The following is a 19034-nucleotide window of genomic DNA, read 5'->3' as shown; positions in this document are numbered from 1 at the left end:
TAAGTGGGAATATCACAGCCCTCCTCGCCAAAACGTTGCTTGTCCTCAAGCAATTGTAATGAAGGATGTTGAAGTCTTTGCTCCCCCTCCAAAGTGGCATCCTCATTTGATAGGTTCTTCCATTTGACCAAAAACTCCTTGATGACCCTGTTCCGCAAGTGCCTCCCACGGGTGTCAAAAATAGCCTCTGGCTCCAGAACTAAGTGCCCCTCATCATCCATAGGTGGTAGCTCTGTAGCCACTGTCACCTGCTGCCCCATTGCCTTTTTTAGGCAAGACACATGAAAAATGTTATGGACTCGGCTCCTTGGAGGTAGCTCCAACTCATATGCTACCTCCCCGACTCTCCTGGTGACTCGGTATAGCCCATAGAAGCGAGGTTTGAGCTTCTCGGCCCCCCTTCTGCTTGAGTGATGACTTCTTGTATGGCTGGAGCCTCAAGAAGACTAAGTCCCCAACCTCAAACTGCCTCTCTACTTGGCCCCTGTCTATGTAGAGCTTCTACTGGTTCTACGCAGTCTGCAAGTTATCTTTGAGAGCCCTCAAGATAACTTGGATCTCCTGAATCCAATCCTTGGCCCTAAGGGCCTTGTTGTCTCCAAACATCACGTCAACAAAAGATAATGCATCATAACCATACAAGGCTCTAAATGGGGACATACCTATGGACATGTGGTACGTGGTGTTATAACAATACTCGCCTAAGTGCAACCACTGTATCCATGCACGTTGTTGTCCCGTCATGTAGTTATGCAGGTAACCCTCCAGCCATTTGTTGACAATCTTTGTCTGCCCATCCGTCTAGGGGTGATAACTAGTGCTCGGAGTGAGCTTTGTGCCCACTAGTCGGAACAGTTCCTGCCAAAATCCTCCCATGAACCTATTGTCCCGATCACTGACTATGGGCTTCACAAGACCATGAAGTCGAAATATCTCTCTGAAAAATAATTCGACCACCTGTAAGGTCGAGGACAGGGTTGAGAGGGCGAAAAAGTGTGTAAACTTCATCAATTGGTCCACCACCACGTATATGCAGTCCTTGCCCTGCGTTGTGAGCAACCCAGTGATAAAATCCATCAACATGCTCTCCCACTTCCCCTCAGTAATAGGAAGAGGTTGTAGTAGCCCAGCGGGGTGTGTTTTCTCACCGTTGTTCCTATGGCATGTGTCACACTCCCAAACATGCCTCAAAACATCATCCTTCAGGCCCTTCCACGCAAAGCGCTCCCTCGTGGTCCTGTAAGTCATGGTAAACCCTTGATGCCCTGATAATGGTGAGTCATGGACTGCCTGCTGAATATTCTCCCTCAATTGGGAGTTGGATACCAAATAAATCCAGTTCTAGAAGTAAATCACCTCGTTCATCACCCGGTACTAGTCATTCACAACTGCACCGTCAAGGACCTCACATGCAAAACAGTCCTTGGAATACTCTACCAGCAAATGTGCCCGACAATCTAGTGCAATACTTATCAATGAGAGGGTAGTCGGCCTCCTCGACAACACGTCAACTACCACGTTGTGCTTCCCTTTGACATACTCAATGTCAAAGTCGTATGCCTGGAGCTTGCTCACCCACTTCTATTGCCTCTCTTGCAACTGCTTATGCTCTAAGAAGAATATGAGACTGTCGTGGTCTATTTTGACCCTGAACCTGTTCCCCACCAAATATTGCCTGAACTAGGCTAGCGCATGCATGATGGCTAGCATCTCCTTATCGTAGATGGAGTACAGTCTCTCGTGGGGTAGTAGCTTCCAGCTCTCGAAAGCTATCATGTCCCCCCTACATCAGAATTGCTCCTACACACTCCCCTGATGCATCACACTCAAGCAAAAAGGGTTGTGCGAAATCCGGGAGTGCCAACACCGAGCAGCAGCTCATGACCTGTTTGAGGTGCTCAAAAGCCTCCTACGCCCCATCTGCCCACTCAAATGCCCCCTTCTTCGTCAAATCGTTGAGAAGAGTTGCTAACTGTGAGAAGCCCTTCACGAACTTCCAATAGTAGGTGCAAATGCCCACAAAACCCCTCAACTCCGTCACATTCTGGGGCTCTGGCCAATCCCGGATGGCCTTGATCTTCTCCTCATGAACTCTCACGCCATCCTCTCCAATAATGTGCCCTAGATAGAGCATCTCTGTCAAACCAAACTCACACTTGGACAGCTTAGCATATAAATGTTGCTCCTCCAGAATACGCAATATTGTCTCTACATGCTGCAAGTGCTCCTCCCAGGTCCGGCTATAGATCAGTATGTCATCGAAGAACACCAACACGAACTTCCGCAACTGCCCACGAAATATGTGGTTCATGCAAGACTGGAAGGTGGCTGGTGCATTGGTCAGCCCGAAGGGCATAACCAAGAACTCGAAGTGCCCATAGTGGCACCTGAAAGTTGTCTTAGGGACATCCTGGTCCCTCACCCTGATCTAGTGGTACCCCGAGCGCAAGTCAATCTTAGAGAAGAACTTAGCCCCCCTCAGCTCATCCATCAGCTCATCTATGTGTGGGATGGGGTAATGATTCTTCATGATCTTCTTGTTGAGGGCCCGTAATTTATGCACATGCGTAAGGACCCATCCTTCTTCACCAGGACAATTGATGAAGCAAAAGGGCTGGAGCTAGGCCTGATGTGCCCAAGTGCCAGCAACTCATGGATGGCCCTCTCAATCTCATCCCTGTATGCCTTGGGATGTTTGTAGGGTGTAGTGATCACAGTCTGGACCCCCAGTTCCAACTCAATAGTATGCTAAAAACCCTGATCAGGAGGTTGCACGGGCAATATGTGTCCAAACACCATCGGGTACTTGTCCAAAATAGTCTTTATGTTTGGGTGTGGTGGCTTGGGCTGATCCCTAGCCTCATAATTCCTCAACTCCACAACCCACTCAATATCACCATGCCTCAAATCAACCTCCATCATGTGGACCGAAACAATCTGTGGAGGGTAAGAATGCATGCCCCTCGGCAAAACCAATTTTCCATCCGACCCTGTGAACTCCATCTCCAGCTTCCTCCAATCTGTAGTGACTCAGCCAAGTGAATAGAGGCACTGAACACCCAGCACCACGTTGGTGTCTGGCACATCTACCACAAATAAGTGGTTTGTCACTAAGTAGTTCCCCATGGTGATTTTCAAGGCGAGAACATAACAAGTGCACTGCATGGTTCTATCTCCCAGCACAACAACCAAAAATACCTCAAACTCTTCGGTCATGATGCCCCTCCTCTAAACCATCTGTGCATCGATGAAGTTGTGGGTAGCCCCACTATCCACCAAAACTGAAACATGTTGCCCCTGCACTGTACTGCTAATCCTCAAGGTCAAAAACTTAGGTACCCCTCGCAAAGATGCAAGGACCCCTCCTGCTGGTGCGAAAGAAGCTTCCCCTGGTGGTGGTCCTCTCTCCACATGTGTTGCGTTGTCATCTCCACCCACTTCCAGCTCTACCTCATCCTCTAGGTCACTGTCGGAAAAGACCTCAATGTAATGGGCCTTGCCTGCTATACATCTATGGCTTGGTGTCCATGGTTCCTAACAGGTGAAACACAACTTCCTCCTCTGGAGGTCCCTCCTGGTCTCCTCATCCAGTTGCCCTCACCCTTGGTTGGCTCTTGGTGTTGGAGCCCTCGTGTCTCTTCCCCTCTGTTGGAATCCATGTCTTGGTGATAATGGTGCTCTAGTCCTGGGTAGGGCATCCAGCAAATCTCGGGCCCTCCCCAATGCACCCTGCAAAGTAGTGGGCATGTTGTACCTCACCGGTCCCTTTAGTGGCTCTGCTAGTCCCTCTACAAACATGAAGACCCTCCTGACCTCTGAAAGATCAAGCACCATCACTGACAACCTCAGAAACTCTGAGATGTAGGCCTCAGCGCCTCTCATCTATTTGAGCCTTGTAAGCTCCCCAAAATGCTCCTCCGAGTCTCTCCTCTCGAAACACTCCAACACCCTCCTAGTGAACTCCTCATAGGTTGCCACTTTGGCATGCCCCATCGTGGTTAGCCCATGGAACCACCAGTCGTGGGCTTCTCCCTTAAATGTAATGTGGCAATTTTATTGCCTCTCCTTCCATCATCTGATTGAGCTAGAAATAGACATCCAGCTTCTCCACGCACGCTTTCGCTGAGCTCTTGGACGACCCATCGAAATTTGGGAGAAACAATCTCCCCATGGTGCGTTATAGATCGGTGCCATGAGTGTAGCTTCCTCCATGTTGTCCCTTTCCCTTGTTATTACCTTTCAGCTGACAAAAGTCCTGAAGGTAATGGCCTCTCTAAAGTCAAGCCTATATGACTGATACTCTATAAAATAGTCCCCCATGGGTATCTCCTCTTGCCCTTGTGACCGTCCAGCACCGGATACTATAAATGCAAGAATGGTGGACCTGGGTGGTGTGCTGGGAATGAGGGGTGCGTTGGGGCCATGACCTCCTTGGTGATGCTAAGTACCGGAGCCCTCACCAATTTGGAATTCCCCTTGAATCACTTTGCGTCTGTTGTTGTTACAATTTTGTTGCCTCAACTCCTCAATTCCTTTGGACAAATCCTGAACGGCCTTGAGAAGAGCTTGGGCAAACTCCTCTTTACTCCCTGTATTTCCCACATTATCCCCCATGTTTGGCCTTTCGACCTCTGGTTCAGTAACCTCTAGATCTAGGGTGATTTGTAGTTGCCTCTCTTTGCTTCTATACCTCTACCTCCTGTAAGTTACGTTTTGTTGGTCCTCTGGTGTCATAGATTGATGTTGCTCCCCACAGGCTGAGCCAAGACTGTAATATCCCTAAGGAAAATTTATAGTAATAAACAAAGCATGAATAGACATAAACACAAAGAAAAATTACTCAAACATCAGAACGCCAAATAGAGCCAAAAATTGCACTGTTGAGCCATTTTATTGATAGAGCATGAAGTACAATGGGTGCTTGGAAAGTATGCACTTGGGATTGCCCAAGGCAAGCTAGTTAAGCGCAAGTGATGACTGTGAGATCTCCCCAAGCATACTAGATGGTTTCCCTTGGCTCTGCGTTGAAATGCCCAGAAATGAGTTGCTGGCTATGTAGAATAGTTGTTAGGGCCTCCTCCGGTGCTCTGAAAATTCTAGGAAATTAACCCTGGGCTCTCCACCAAATACCCAGAATAACCCATGAAGGAATTTTTCAATGGTTGACTTTGGAATTTCGGCCCAATTTCTCTCAATGGCACTGTTGTTGGGTAATTCAACCCACCTATCAATGCTGCTGCACAAAGCCCCCAAAATGGCTGCAATCACCAACAAAACACTTCCTGAACTCCCTTCTCTCCTCAAGGCCCAAGTGTGACTCCAAGAATTGCGTTGTTGCTGCTGGAACCACCCTCAAACTCACACTCTCTACTCCTGGATCGAACTGGAATGGATGAGACTCCCTCCTTGGGTTGGCACTCGAATTCCACTAAAGCAAGAGTTGAGATTTCCACTTGAAACACTCTTGTGATAAACAACATTTGCAGACTTGGCTTTAGCTCAAGCGTGCTAGTCTAAGACAAATTCTCAAATATTCATGAATGATCAAAATGAGTGCCTCTTGCTCTTTTTGTCAAAGAGCCTCCAAAATGCCCATGTGGGCCTAGCTCGACTTCCCCCCACCAAACTCGCTCTAATGAGTGTGTGTTTCCCTTGTGGGCCGCATTTCTCTATGGGTGGCCCCCACGTACCACTAGTGGCTCGATTTTCCTCCTCCATCCTCTAATGTTTGGGCTCACTTTAATAAAAAATACATGTGGGTCCTCTAAACCCACACTTCCTAAATGCTAGTGCGAATTTATCCAAATCTGGGCAAAATTAATATTTCCCTTAGTAATTTTGGTAAGTGGGAATATCACAAGTTGTTTCATTTTTTATTTTTGGTATTTGTAGGTTTAACATATTTTTGAAAAACATTTTTGAATTGTTTTTATAGGGTTATAGGTATCCCTCAAGCTTGGAGGGAGCCCTCACCAACTTCCAAATATAAGTATCTTATTCCTTTTCATTTTTAGTTTTCCTCACTTATCTAAGTTTGTTTCCATTAAATACTAATCACATTTATATTCATATTTTCCTTGTTTAGGAAAGACTTGCTGAATGCTCAAGGATTATCGAAGAAAGCCTCACAAGACAAAGCATTGGAATTACAAGTTTTATTAAGAAACAAAAGGTATGTCTTGAACTACAAGTTTTGCTCTCTTTATTCATAAACTATTCTACATTACTAACATTATTGTGTCTAGCTCCCCTGAACCATAAAGATTCTTGATCGAGTGATTCATCATTAGATAAATCAACCCTCCTCATATCTTTGATTATTCTTGTGGAACCCTAGAAAGGTTCATTGTAAAACCCTAACTTAAGGGTATGCCAATGATAATGTGTGAAACCCTAGCCTCCTTAGGGTTATTGGTAAAGTCTAAGAGAATGCTATTGTTAATGTTTGAAGTTTTTAATGATGTCATGTTTGGGGTTTTCGTATGGTTATGAAAACCCTAACTTTTTAGGGTTGAATGGTGATGTCTGAAATCCCAAACCTTTGAAGTGTTGATAAATTAGGGTTTTCTATTGAAACGCTAGATCATTAGGGTTTGGTGGGTGTATAAGCAAGACCCTTATTAATGTCCTAGGTGTATGTGTGTTTGTTCGATCGAAACCCTAATCTGATCAAGTTTGTTATATGTCTAACTTTAATATATTGATATTTGTGTCATTGGGTTTGACTAACACATGTTATGGTATGCTTGTGCATGATGATGGAATCCTAGATATGTGTTGACCTAATTGTTAATGGTCATGAGTCCTCGAGTTTGGAAATAAGCCCTCGTCGAAGTTTGATTCTCTAGGATGATAGTGTTTGTGAATTCTAGGGTTTTGTAACTAAACCTCAGTAGAAGCTCAATTCTCTAATATGTCATGACAAGTGTGATAATCTGAGATTTATGAAAGATTGTTGAAATCTGAATTTGAGTTGTGATTGGCTTTGATTGTTGAAGCTTAATTGGTCAAGTATGAAATCTAGGATCTTGCACTAAAATCCTAGTGGAAGTCTAACATATGAGTCCTAAAGTTGTTAGATACATTGTATATTTGTTTGAATTGTTTCTAGGGTTTGCAACATTTTGTAGTAGGGTATGTCATACCTCTGGAAGAAATATTGAAGCCTTAAATATAATGAAGGTCGTTATCTTGATTGAGGTGTTGGAAGTCTTGATGATGAAGGCTAGGGTTTATGACAAAAACCCTAGCTAGAAGTTGAAAAGTATATCTCTCTTGTTTGTGAACCTAGCTAAGTTTGGGTATTTGATGCCTAATGTTGAATGCTTCCATTATTATATGATTCTAATATGGTTAACTTCATGCTTCTATAGATTTGGTTGCACTTGCTATCTAAGTTGTGCATGTACATAATATTCAAGATGGTGAAGATGCACGTAAATAAAGTTGATATGATACGCATGATGAAAAAAGTTATATGAATGATAATGGTCATGATAACTCTGATGAGAATGATGGAAGCCATAAAAGATTCTACAATGTCATAAGAAGAAGTTGATCTCCCTAAGTTAAGAGGGAGCCTGGATAAAAGAAATCTTCGCAGTTAAGAGGGAGGGCATATTATAGTCATGATGGACACCTTGAAAGAAGAAAATTGGAGAATGCATTTTGAGGGGCTGCTGAGATAAGGAAAGCAGGATTTGATTGAAGAATATGTTGTTGCATGAGAAGTAGGAAAGGAAGATGTATGATTGAGGAATCTTCTGTCAAGATTCTTTTGAAAGTCCTACTATGATAAATTGAGAAGCAACATCTAATTGTCTAAATGACCCCGGAGGTTTGTGTTTATTTATGTAAATTTGAAAGTTTGTTACTGATTGGGGTTGTGTTTGTATAGGTAAATCTCTCTGAGGTTTCATAGCATGCTAGTAACACGAGAGAGATTTGTTACTAATTTGTTTGATCAAGGAGGTTTTGCCACCGATTGGAATAATCGGGAGTGTTGTGGCTTTGTGTGTAAGACACATTGCCTAGGAGGACATTTGGTCAACACTTTGTGGTGATGTCTGGATCTCGAAGTAGGGAGGGTGGTGTTGTTCATATAGTTCTGACCTTGGATACGCACTTGGATCCCTAGGTTGATGGTTAGCAAGCAAGCTTGATGGTACCTAGAGAGGTTGAAAGCTTTAGTTCATCTTAGTCCCACCTGGATAGATTGCCCTGGTCATAAATCTAGTCCATGGCATCGTGAGTGCCTAAACTGTTGGAGGACTTTGGATAGATTAACCTGGTCAGGGATCTATTCCATGGCAGTTCAGTGCCTGAACTCTTCATAGTTCATATGTTTTGAGATCTTCCTTGTACTTGTTATTATGAAGACCTCCCTAGTTAAGAGGGAGTGTTGAAAATGTAACTAGGTTCACTCTTCATAATTGTAATTGAGTCAAAATGAAATGTATTTATCACAATAAAGAAAAAGAAAATTTTATTATTATGACTTATTAAAGCATGGGTTTCATGCTTGGGTCATCATGTTTTAGGTCAAAGTCCCCATTGAGGACTTCTAGGATTTATTTTGAATCATGAGAGTCATTGTCCATTAAAAGAGACCCTTCTTGGACTTTTGAATCATGTAAAAAGAATTAATATTGAGTCAAAAATGCTATTTGGCCCCTCCATACCAAGTCGGCCTCAAGGAGATCAAGTCGGCTTCAAGAAGGGAAATTCGACCTCACCATAAGCCTATATATTGGAGCAGTTCAAATTCATTTGGAGCAATTAACTTCTCTCAATCAAGTTCGATATCCAGAAGAAAGAGCTGGAAAAGTGCGAAGTGAGGAAGGAAGTCAAAACGAGTGCAAAGTTGGAGAAAGAGGAAGAAAAGAAAAAAAATCAAAATTTTGGGCTCTCTCTCTCTCAGGTGGATTCCTCTAGGAGATCGAAGTCTCTCTTGTCAGGTCAAATTTGTTGTTGTTGTTGCTGCTATTACTGTCAGTTGTTGGGTCGAAGTTGCTACTGCAAGTTGCGGCTTCTAGGTCAAAGTTTCTATTGAAGGGTTAACATCCGCAAGAAAGAAAGGGTTGACTTGGTGTCGAGGAAGTCTTTGTCTAGGTCAAGAGTCTTGGATTATCTCATGAAACTATTGAAGGAAGAATTGTTGACTGGGTTTTCCCCTAGATAGGGGTTTTTCCCTGGTTGTCCGCCTATATCTAGTGTCTTTGTGCTATTGTTTTGGTAATTGCTTAATGAACTAAAAGATAAAAGAAGAACACAAAGATAAAAGAATCACAAGTAATTATCTATATAAGAAAATCTTTCTACCTTTCTGATTTTTCTAACAAACATAAGTGCCTCAGACTTTCGGCCTTCAAACTAGGATACGAACCAGAGAGAAGAATCCTGAAAGGATTCGGTCTTCAAGAGAGATGTCTTATGTACTTTCTTGTCACAAGATGTCAAATTTTTGTCCTCTAGATGCCCCATCCACTGTGATAGCCATAGTTTTATAGCAAACTCAGATATCCCAAAGGTATGTTGCCACAATAAGCTTGAATGTCATCGGAAGATGTTGCCATAGTAAAAAGTATTGCCATAGAGATTTAGATCGTTCTATTGTCTTTCTTTCTTGCTTAAGCAAGGGTACACGGGCCTTTTATTCTCCTTAAGTACTTAGTAGGTTGCATACACAAATGGCTTGTATGTTTTGTTCATCGATAGATATGAATGGCTTATTTTCTTCATAAGCCTAAAATTTTTCATTCCTAGACTTGTCTCAAACATGTCGTCTTACTCAGAAAATTTGGAGGCTTTTTTAATAGTTTGGACCTTGAAGATTATATTGCTATCAGGTAATTTGGATTTCTCCATAGGGTTCCACACATACTTCTGACTGAGTCTCATCATCATAGGTATTTCTTTTATTTCCTCAGGAGCTGCTACAGGATGGTTCGGACTTTCGATTTCATGAATATTCTTCTTCGCAACAATTGTTTACATGAGTTATGTCTTAAGATTGTCCACTGGATGTCATAGAAGAATAGACTTACATATTGTAGAAGTATAGTGTCACATTCTCACAGTGAATTTGCATATCATAGTTCCATAGAAACTTCACATACCATAGAAGACTAGTCTTGGTTAACAGATTTCAGAAGCTCGGATTACAGAGTGTTAGGCTCTAAATACCCTTCTAGGTCTCGTCCTGGAGACATATCTCAGATAACAGAAAAAAATGGACAAGTAGATCCTGGACTACAAAGAATTATGATCAGAACAACCCTCTAGGTCTCGGCCTATATAACCCCACAAAGTGTCAACAAACTCGAACCAGCATTGGCCTTTCAAATCACAAATAAAGAGCTCAATGTAGCATACTAGGCCTCAATCTAGTACTTCAGTGATCACATACTTCTAGTTCAGCAAGATGATTTTCTAATGAGCATAAAATGTCACGGGTTTGTCCTTGATAAGATTAAATTCAGATCATAACTGCACATCACATAGATGGTGACAAACTTATGTCCTTTGCATATAACTTTTGTCCTCCAGGTCCTCATAGATTTGATCTTCCTTAAGAGTATTCCTTTACCTCAACAATTTATGATCTCGACTTGTCTACATATTAGACTTTTGCTTTGATTTCTTCCAGATTTATGCCTACTTAGGGTTTTCTTTACAATGCTCTTGTCTTCACCATAGCTCAGATACCATGTTGAGAAACCAAGTGTAATGGAAATAAGCTTGATTTCTCTACTTCATAATTACGTGTGAATATTTAGATTTCTTCTTTATTATTTGTTATGTCTTCTTCATCAAGAAATTATACAAAATGTTCAATCTTCCAAAAAAATAAAGAGACAAGAGGCACAAAAATTAGGCTCCAAGCAAGGGAAAACCCCACAAGGGGAAAACCCAACAATCCTTCTCTTGTAAATCAGACCAAAATGAGATATCCAAGACCCAAGACCAAAACCAAAACTACCACCAAAATTTCAGGTCAAAGCCTCCTCCAAGTCACCTCCAATGTCGAAGTCAACGATGGTCAAACTATCCAAAATCTGGTCAACTCCTGAAATTTCAGGCTTGCAGTAGCACAGAAAGAATTCGGCATTCAACTCTAAAATTCGGTCAAGCAAAATTATCTCTTCTTGGACTACATTTCTCTCTCCTTTGACTTCTTCTTCTTGTCCTCCTTTGCACGGTTGAGTTGTACTTCTTATGTGTGTAATTGGATCATCCCTCAAATGAGTCAAACTGCCTCTTATATATAGCTGTCCAGGAGGGTCGAATAGGTGGATCTTGGAAGCCCAAGCCGACTTGTTCCAAGGAGGGCTGACTTGACATTATGTGGACTTATTGACTCAAAATAAAATTCAAAATTTTTTTCTTACAAATGTCCAAATGGGACATGACTCAAGTACATTTTTCTTTGACTCATAATAAATTCTTTTTTACTCTATAAGCATGAAGAACATGCTTTGACCAAAAATAAATATAATAATGAATATAATAAATACATCAATGATTGTTTTACATTACATTATGATGACCAACACTAGTTACAACTTTTAACAAGTTAGACTTGGGAAAAGCACATATTATTATGTTGGCTTATTGCGCTAAAGTGAAATTAGGAAAAGTAAAGTAAATTTCTTTAGTGATTATGTTTTAATCTCAACCTTTGATCTCAAGTGAGGCAAGATCTAATCTACGCCATCAATCACTTTGGAGATTACGGTTATGGATTTAGTACAATGTAAAGTTAAAAAAGCAAAGCTAGGGAGAAGGAGAAGACACAATACAGCAGTACGAGATTGAGAGATGCTTCTCAGTGAATGTGTTGGGTCTGAGGATGGGGCAGCAAGGAGATCCAGATCAACCAAAGGGGGTTGATCAGCTGGATCAGATCCAATGTTGTATGTAATTCCTCAATTGGGCCATTTTCCCAGGAAGGGAACCCAAGTAAGTTCAAACTCCAGAGCTTAAATGAAGAATTTGGATCAGGCAAAATGTGTCATTTTTGTGATTAAGACCGGTGAATTTGCTTTTGGTGTATTTTATGTTTTTAATACCTTAACTGTGCTTTTTTATTCAGTAGACGTAATTCTGCTTGGGAATAACCAATGTTTTAAAACTCTGACTCCAACTCGATCGATGGTCGACTCTTACTCTGACTCGGTATTGACTCGGCCGGATCGATTTCAATGACTCGGTCATTGTAAAAAATACATTAAATATTTATTGTTTTTATTAAAAAAACATAATTTTAAAGATTTTCATTCATGTTTCCAAACACACAGCATTAGAATATAGATAGAAGACAACATATGATCAAAGTAGGCTCATGAATATATCCATTATATCAAAATGGCACCCAGTGCACTGTCCAATACATACAAGATGATGATATAGAGATCAAAACAAAAACACATAACCAAGGAGGCTAGAAATGGTCTCTACAACAAAAGTAAACTATAACCAATACTACTGGCTACTACTAGAGGAGCCAACATCATCTGGCTCAACCTCTGGATCAGAGTCAGACAGGGAAGCCCATGGCTCCTCTCCAACTGCAACTGTAGAAGTGGTAGCACTAGCAGGCTGTGCAGCAACTGCAAGCTGAGATAGATGAGATATGCACTTATGTCGTGGCTGAGCAGAGGAAGCGCTTGCAACTAGAGGACTTGGGGTTGGCCCTGAGGCTGGTACAAGTGGATCTACATTCAACTGAACATTATGTTCGAGTGATGCCTCCACCTGTAAATCCAAATCAAGGACCTCATCAGAATCAAACTCTGTTGGATGACTCTCCACTACCCAATTGATGTTGGATCAATGTCTTCCAACACAATGGGATCTGAATCAGGTCTTTTGTTCAGCGATTGGTTGCGTCTGAACCAGAGGTTGTATTGGACATAGACTAGATCATTTAACCATTTTTTATCCAAACGATTTCTCTTCTTCATGTGAATCCTCTCAAAGACAAACCAATTGCGTTCACAACCAGTGGCACTACAAGTTTGACTCAAAATACGAATTGCAAACTTCCGCAATTCAGGACAATGGCTACCAAAAGCCTCCCACCATTGTGTTGCAAAAAACATAGGAGTGTAATGAGTTAGCTCAACAAAATTACAAATTATATCCAACTTTCAAATTATAAACGATTTAACAAAATAAGTATTAAGAATTTGAAAATTGAAATTTTTGTTTCCCTGGCTCATCTGCTTCCCTTGCAATCTTTGCTAGGTTCTTCCCAAAGGTACCTGTGGCTTTGTTGAAGGTTGTGACCTGTCAGTGTATCTCCAGCTGATCACACTCCAATGGGATCATGCGATCAATGCAGTCAATCAATCCATCTCTAACCTCCCCCTTCAAAGCTCCTGCCGCCAGAGCTTTATAATGATACCGTGGGTTCAAAAAATACCCAGTTGCATGTATAGGGCGATGGAGTTGATTGTTCCATCTTTCATCAATGATTGCCCAAATGGGCCCATACTTAGCCACTTTATCCTTGTATGCCCTCTTTATTTGCTCCTTTGCTTGATCCATAGCCTCATAAATGAAGCCCATAGCCAATCTTTCCCCATCCACCAACCGCAACACCTTAACCAGTGGCTCAGCAACCTTCATAATCTCTGCTACCTTTCTCCAAAATATCTCTTCATTAACTTTCTTTTTCAATTCTCTGCCATCCTGGTTCTGAGACCACTGGCTTTGATTCCATTCATCACTAGAAAATATTTTTTGCAAGTTTCTATGTTGTGAAAGCATAGATTGCAATGTCAAAAAATGAGTAGCAAATCTAGTGATGGCAGGCCTAGTAATATCCCTGCCCTCTGTGTGTCTCCTCATAAGGCTCAAAATCCATGAATGATTGTAGATGAATTTTGTTATGCTTTTGGCATGATCTATAGTGTTTTTGACCCAATCTAATTTGCCAATATCCTCAAGCATGAGGTCTATGCAATGTGCAACATATGGGGTCCAAAAGATGGTTTTGTGTTTTTCCTCTAACAGTTTACCAGCAAGAACATTGTTAGAGGCATTATCTGTGATGACTTGAACAATATTAGGCACCCCCACCTCCTCAACAACCTCATCCAATAGCTGAAATAAAAATTGTCCATCTTTTACCTTATTAGATGCATCAATTGATTTTAGAAACATGGTTCCCTGTGGGCAGAAGATAAGAAATTTTATGATGATACGGTTCCTTTGATCAGTCCATCCATTTGACATGATGGTATATCCTGTTCTTGCCCATGAGTCCTTGAAATCTTTCAAATACTCATTAATGGAGGCAATTTCTTTCTACAAATGATACCCCCTTATCTCATGCATAGTAGGGCCTTTGAAGCCTTTTCCAACAGCATATATGGCGTCAAACATAGGTTCATAATATGGTGAATGAAAAGCATTGAAGGGGATATCAGCATCATACCACCATCTACGTATGTAATCACAAGCAGTCTCCCTCAATTCTTTTTCCAATGGTCATCTAAAGTGGCTTGCAAAGTTATACTAGCTTAAGGACCATGTGCATCTGATGGAGAGGAGGGTGTGACAGTGAAATAACTTTTGATATTCATATCACCCTTCTTTTTCATTTTACCCTTACTCTTTTGTTGAATAGACTCCAAAGAGGGAGAAACATATCGAAAGGGGTTGGATGCATCAGTACAAGGGATAGAAGAAGAACCCTCAAAATCAAAATGGGGGTTGCTAGCCATCATTTTTTGTATACTCCTCTTCCTCCCAATTTCAGCCTCTAATTCTTTTTGCCTAGCCTTTTCTTCTTTAAACTTCTCAAAGTTGGCTAACAAATCCTTCCTAATCTCCCCAATTTCTGGTGATTCACATGGAGTAATTTGGCCTCTAATCCCTGCCAAGTGTTGTTTCAACCTATTAATGCCCCTAGGACCTTTCTTAATTTTTCTATGGAAAAATTTGCAATGCATTAGAATATCAACCATTTCAACATATGCCCAAGTAGCGTCTTTCACTCTAGGTGCCATTTTTTCACTTGGAAATCAAAGGAAAAAATCTGAAAATGAAAACAAAAAAAATAGCATTGCTTCAATGTTCATTTCTTTCACAAAAAACACTCTTTTCAATTTCCAGATTTGCACAAAAAAATAAATAAGAAAAAACGGATTTTTACAAGTGAAAATAAATACCTCTAGGCACAAACTGCCTCCTCAAAGTTGCTCCAACAAACCAACTCCTCAATGCCGCTCCAATCGCTACCCAAGAAGCTCCTCACTCCTGCTACAATGCTTGCCCAAGACTCCTCACTGCTGCTCCAAAAACAAACTCCACAACTCCTTGCAAACTCACTCAAACGTAATGAGATGGCTATGAGGAAATGAGAGGGGTTGGGTGGGTTTTATAGGGTTTAGGAGACGGTAATGGACGCCAAAGAACCCAAAGGCAGATTACATTGGGCTTTGGGGTCCCCAAAAATGAAATTTCAAAAAAAATGTCGTTGAAGTGACTTTACCGGCCGCTGTTACCAAGCTGGCCGAGTTGGCTCGAACTCGGTCGAGCCGGCCAGGTTGTTACCAAGCCAACCGGGTTGTTACCGAGCCGGCCAAGTCGTTCGCCAACTCGGCCGGTCTGGTTCAAAGGCCGATTCAACCCGTTGGGCTATGACTCGGACCAACTCGGCCGAGTCGGAGTCGAAACTGCTAGTTTTTAAAACAGAGGAACTAACTGCCAGATTGCTAGGGTAAGAAAAAATAACACCCTTTGGCTCTAAAGACTTAACAATCTTGATGTACTTGTATGTTGATTTATAATGTGATGTATGAGGATTTTTTTGACAAAAAGAAAATAATAATAATATTATTAATAGCGGCATATTCATGGATTTGTATACGTAAAAATTTTGATGTACTTGTATATTGATTTATAATGTGATATATGAAGATTTTTTCGACAAAAGAAAATAATAATAATAATAGCAGCAAATTCATGGATTTGTATTTCTATCTTCTTGCTGAAGACCCGTTTGAGATCACCCTTCTTGCAGAGGAACAAGATCAAGACCCACTGCTAGTAAATTGGCAATCTTTAATTCTGTTTTGGTATGTAGAGGTATCTGTTTTGCCATTATAGATCAGTTTTCCTGTAAACCAAGGTTGCATGAAACGGGGAAACGGGTACGAGTTTCCGAAACGGGAACCGATACGAAACGCGACCTCCCCAAATTTTGGAAACAGGGAAATGCAAATATATATATATTTAGGACATTTAAGAAATATGTGCAATCATAAAGCATATATGATACATTCTAATTTATTACATTGTGATAAAATTGTCAATTGTCAATGCATAAACTATAAGTCTCTAAATTTACATCACATTTACTCATGAATGATCACATAATGAAAATAGAAATATCCAAAATCAACTACGAGAAATTTCTAATTTCTTGTCTTGTGTTTGATTGGGAGTCTCCTCCTACATAGTCGAACGACCTTAGTGCTCTTGATTAAATACAAGTTTCATACCCTAGTACCCTACATGCTCTTGATTATTGGGAGTCTCCCCTGCATAGAGGGCTTGGTTCTCTTGATTAAATACAAGTTCCATAACCTAGTACATGATAAAATCCAATGGAAATATTGCAATCCACCCAATCCTGAAATCCTGAAAAACATATAAGTCTGCTGGATTTTGCATGAGATCTAAAATTCTACTTCCTCCATATGAAATCCAATGGAGGCGAAACCACTCTCAAACATCGAGAGTCATTTCATGGTAATGTTAAAAATTTAAGTAAAAAGATGAAAATGAAAAATAAAGGAGAATATCAAACTTCATATGCATATGCCTCAAACTTCATATGCATATGCCTCAAACTTCTTGATGCACTGCATATCAACACTAGGGCAAAAGTTCACTTTTATAACTTTAGACAGGCATCTAAAAGCAACTAGAAGTCACTAGGATAACTTAAAAATAAATTAGAAAACAAATTTTAAAAAAACACAAGTAAAAAGCTGAAACATGAGTCGTAGGCCACGTTTCAATTTCGTATAACGTGGCAGTACGGCCTGAAACGCGTTTCAGGGCTGTTTTCAGTGTTTCGTACTCGTTTCCGTACGGAAACGCCCCCTTGCCCTACGTTTCCTGCAACTTAGCTATAAACCAAATTAAATTTATGAACAGACACATCTAAACATTGAACAAGGTAATTTGAACTACATGATAATCAGAAATATGCATCGCACACCATAGCTTTTAATCCTGATAAATTCTGAAAACAGAAAATGCACCATGAATGCCACTATTCATGCAGATCATCATATTGATGCACTGGCACATAACACAATTTGATATCAAAAACTCTTGTCAACAACTTTCTGGGTATACACTATCAACATTGCCCATTGTAGAAAGCCCATGTTGGATAAGAAAGGAAAATGATACTGAAAACAGATTCCAACCAAACAGATTTTATTATGCTCAGCTGTAACCAAAACACAGATTTTCATTTATGCCAGAATTTTCAAAGAAATCACCTGATTTGCTCTTCGCCCAAGACCTGTGAGAAAATTCTCAGGCTTTACATCACGATGAAGAAAGTTCTTCGAATGGACATACTCCATCCTGTTAATCTAAAACCACAAACTAGGGAACTCATAATCATCTCTTCCAATAAAAACATCAGAACAAATAGAAGTGGAAATAATAGATAGTTTATTGTGTGAAAATCATCACTCAGAATGCTATAGATGCAAAACTGCAAATTCACACTTGATTTTCATAATGTAAGTACAGCCTATTCTGCGACAATGGAAAAAAACTAAGTACTTGTGAAACTATATGCAAGAGAAAAGATACCCACTAGCTGATCAGCAAGCATTAATACGGTTTTCAAAGAGAACTTTCGATCACAAGAATTGAATAAGTCTTCAAGACTTGGTCCAAGAAGGTCAATAACCATCACATTATAATTTCCTTCCACTCCAGACCATCGTATATTTGGGATTCCAGCTGCAATAAACCCAGAAGCATGCTTAAAGACTCCATGCAGAGCTTGAATGGCAGAAAATACTGCTAATCAAAAAAATGAAGGTAACCAAAAAAAAATTCCACGAGAACGGATAACAGAACTCTTACTTCCTCCTTGAACAATTCTATAAACCTTGGCCTCGTATAAAAGCTGCGGGTGATTAGTCTTTACATTTTCCTGTTTAAGTAATTGTAAAACAAGGAACGGGAGAAAAAAGTCATTACAAAAACCATCTCAGTTTTTCAATCTGAGGCTACATGCTTTTAAATTAGCTAAATTTCAACCAAACCAATGTTTGATATCATCGCATGCTGTAGTATAAAAGTTCACTTACAACATAGAATCGATGTTTAAACCAGTAGTGATGCCTTAAGCTACAGGTTCCACAGATTTCACTTATTAGATATAAATCAAATATGAGCTGGGTAGGCATTTAGGTTGCTCTATGTCTTTCTTAACATGTATTGTATGGATTTATTTACTGTTTCTAAACTTCTTTAGAAAAGAAACTAAAAAAGACCACGCAGATTTTAAAAGCTGTTAGTATTAATATTAAATTAAAATATAGCCAACTTAATGTAGTCAGACCCATCCTTTGGTAAATGGACATAATCAGATGTCAGTGTAGTTGCACAACTACTTTATATAAATTTTCAACTATGAATTGAAAACTAAATTCACATATACATTGTATCTTTTAGTTTTTTACGGCTAGTAAAGTTGTCCATAATGCTTTGGAGTCAGACTACACGAAATTGAAAAATTTCAGATGTTTTAGGTAATGTCATGACTCATCACCCATCATCGAGGAGGGATAGAAAGCATGACAATCTTAATGATTGTAGCATCTCCTATGTGTTGGCCTACAAATGCTCATTGTAGGTGCTTGTAAGGGCTAAGGCCCACATTATATTTTTGGTCTCCCTCTCATGTAAATAGAGAAAGCAGAGAAATCCTCCAATCATATATACTCATTCATTCGTATTCATTCTTGTGATGAGGTGTGACCTAA

The 19034-nt window shown here is 40.3% G+C and overlaps 1 protein-coding gene across 1 annotated transcript in view; it reads right to left on the bottom strand.

Moving 5' to 3' along the window:
- Window positions 1–19034, bottom strand: part of LOC149238181 (serine/threonine protein kinase HRR25-like) — a 158789-nt gene that overhangs the window by 43426 nt on the left and 96329 nt on the right. The window contains exons 3-5 of the mRNA XM_089372933.1: window positions 18130–18199; window positions 17855–18003; window positions 17529–17624 (exon numbers count right to left, since the gene is read on the bottom strand). Coding sequence (XP_089229059.1) covers window positions 17529–17624; window positions 17855–18003; window positions 18130–18199 — 315 coding nt within the window. The remainder of the gene's footprint in view (window positions 1–17528; window positions 17625–17854; window positions 18004–18129; window positions 18200–19034) is intronic.

This window comes from Pinus tabuliformis, chromosome 8 (assembly GCF_031772625.1).
Source record: "Pinus tabuliformis cultivar Carrire ecotype Pingquan chromosome 8, CPIR1, whole genome shotgun sequence".
NCBI lineage: Eukaryota > Viridiplantae > Streptophyta > Pinopsida > Pinales > Pinaceae > Pinus > Pinus tabuliformis.
This window is presented reverse-complemented; position numbering and strand designations above follow the sequence as displayed.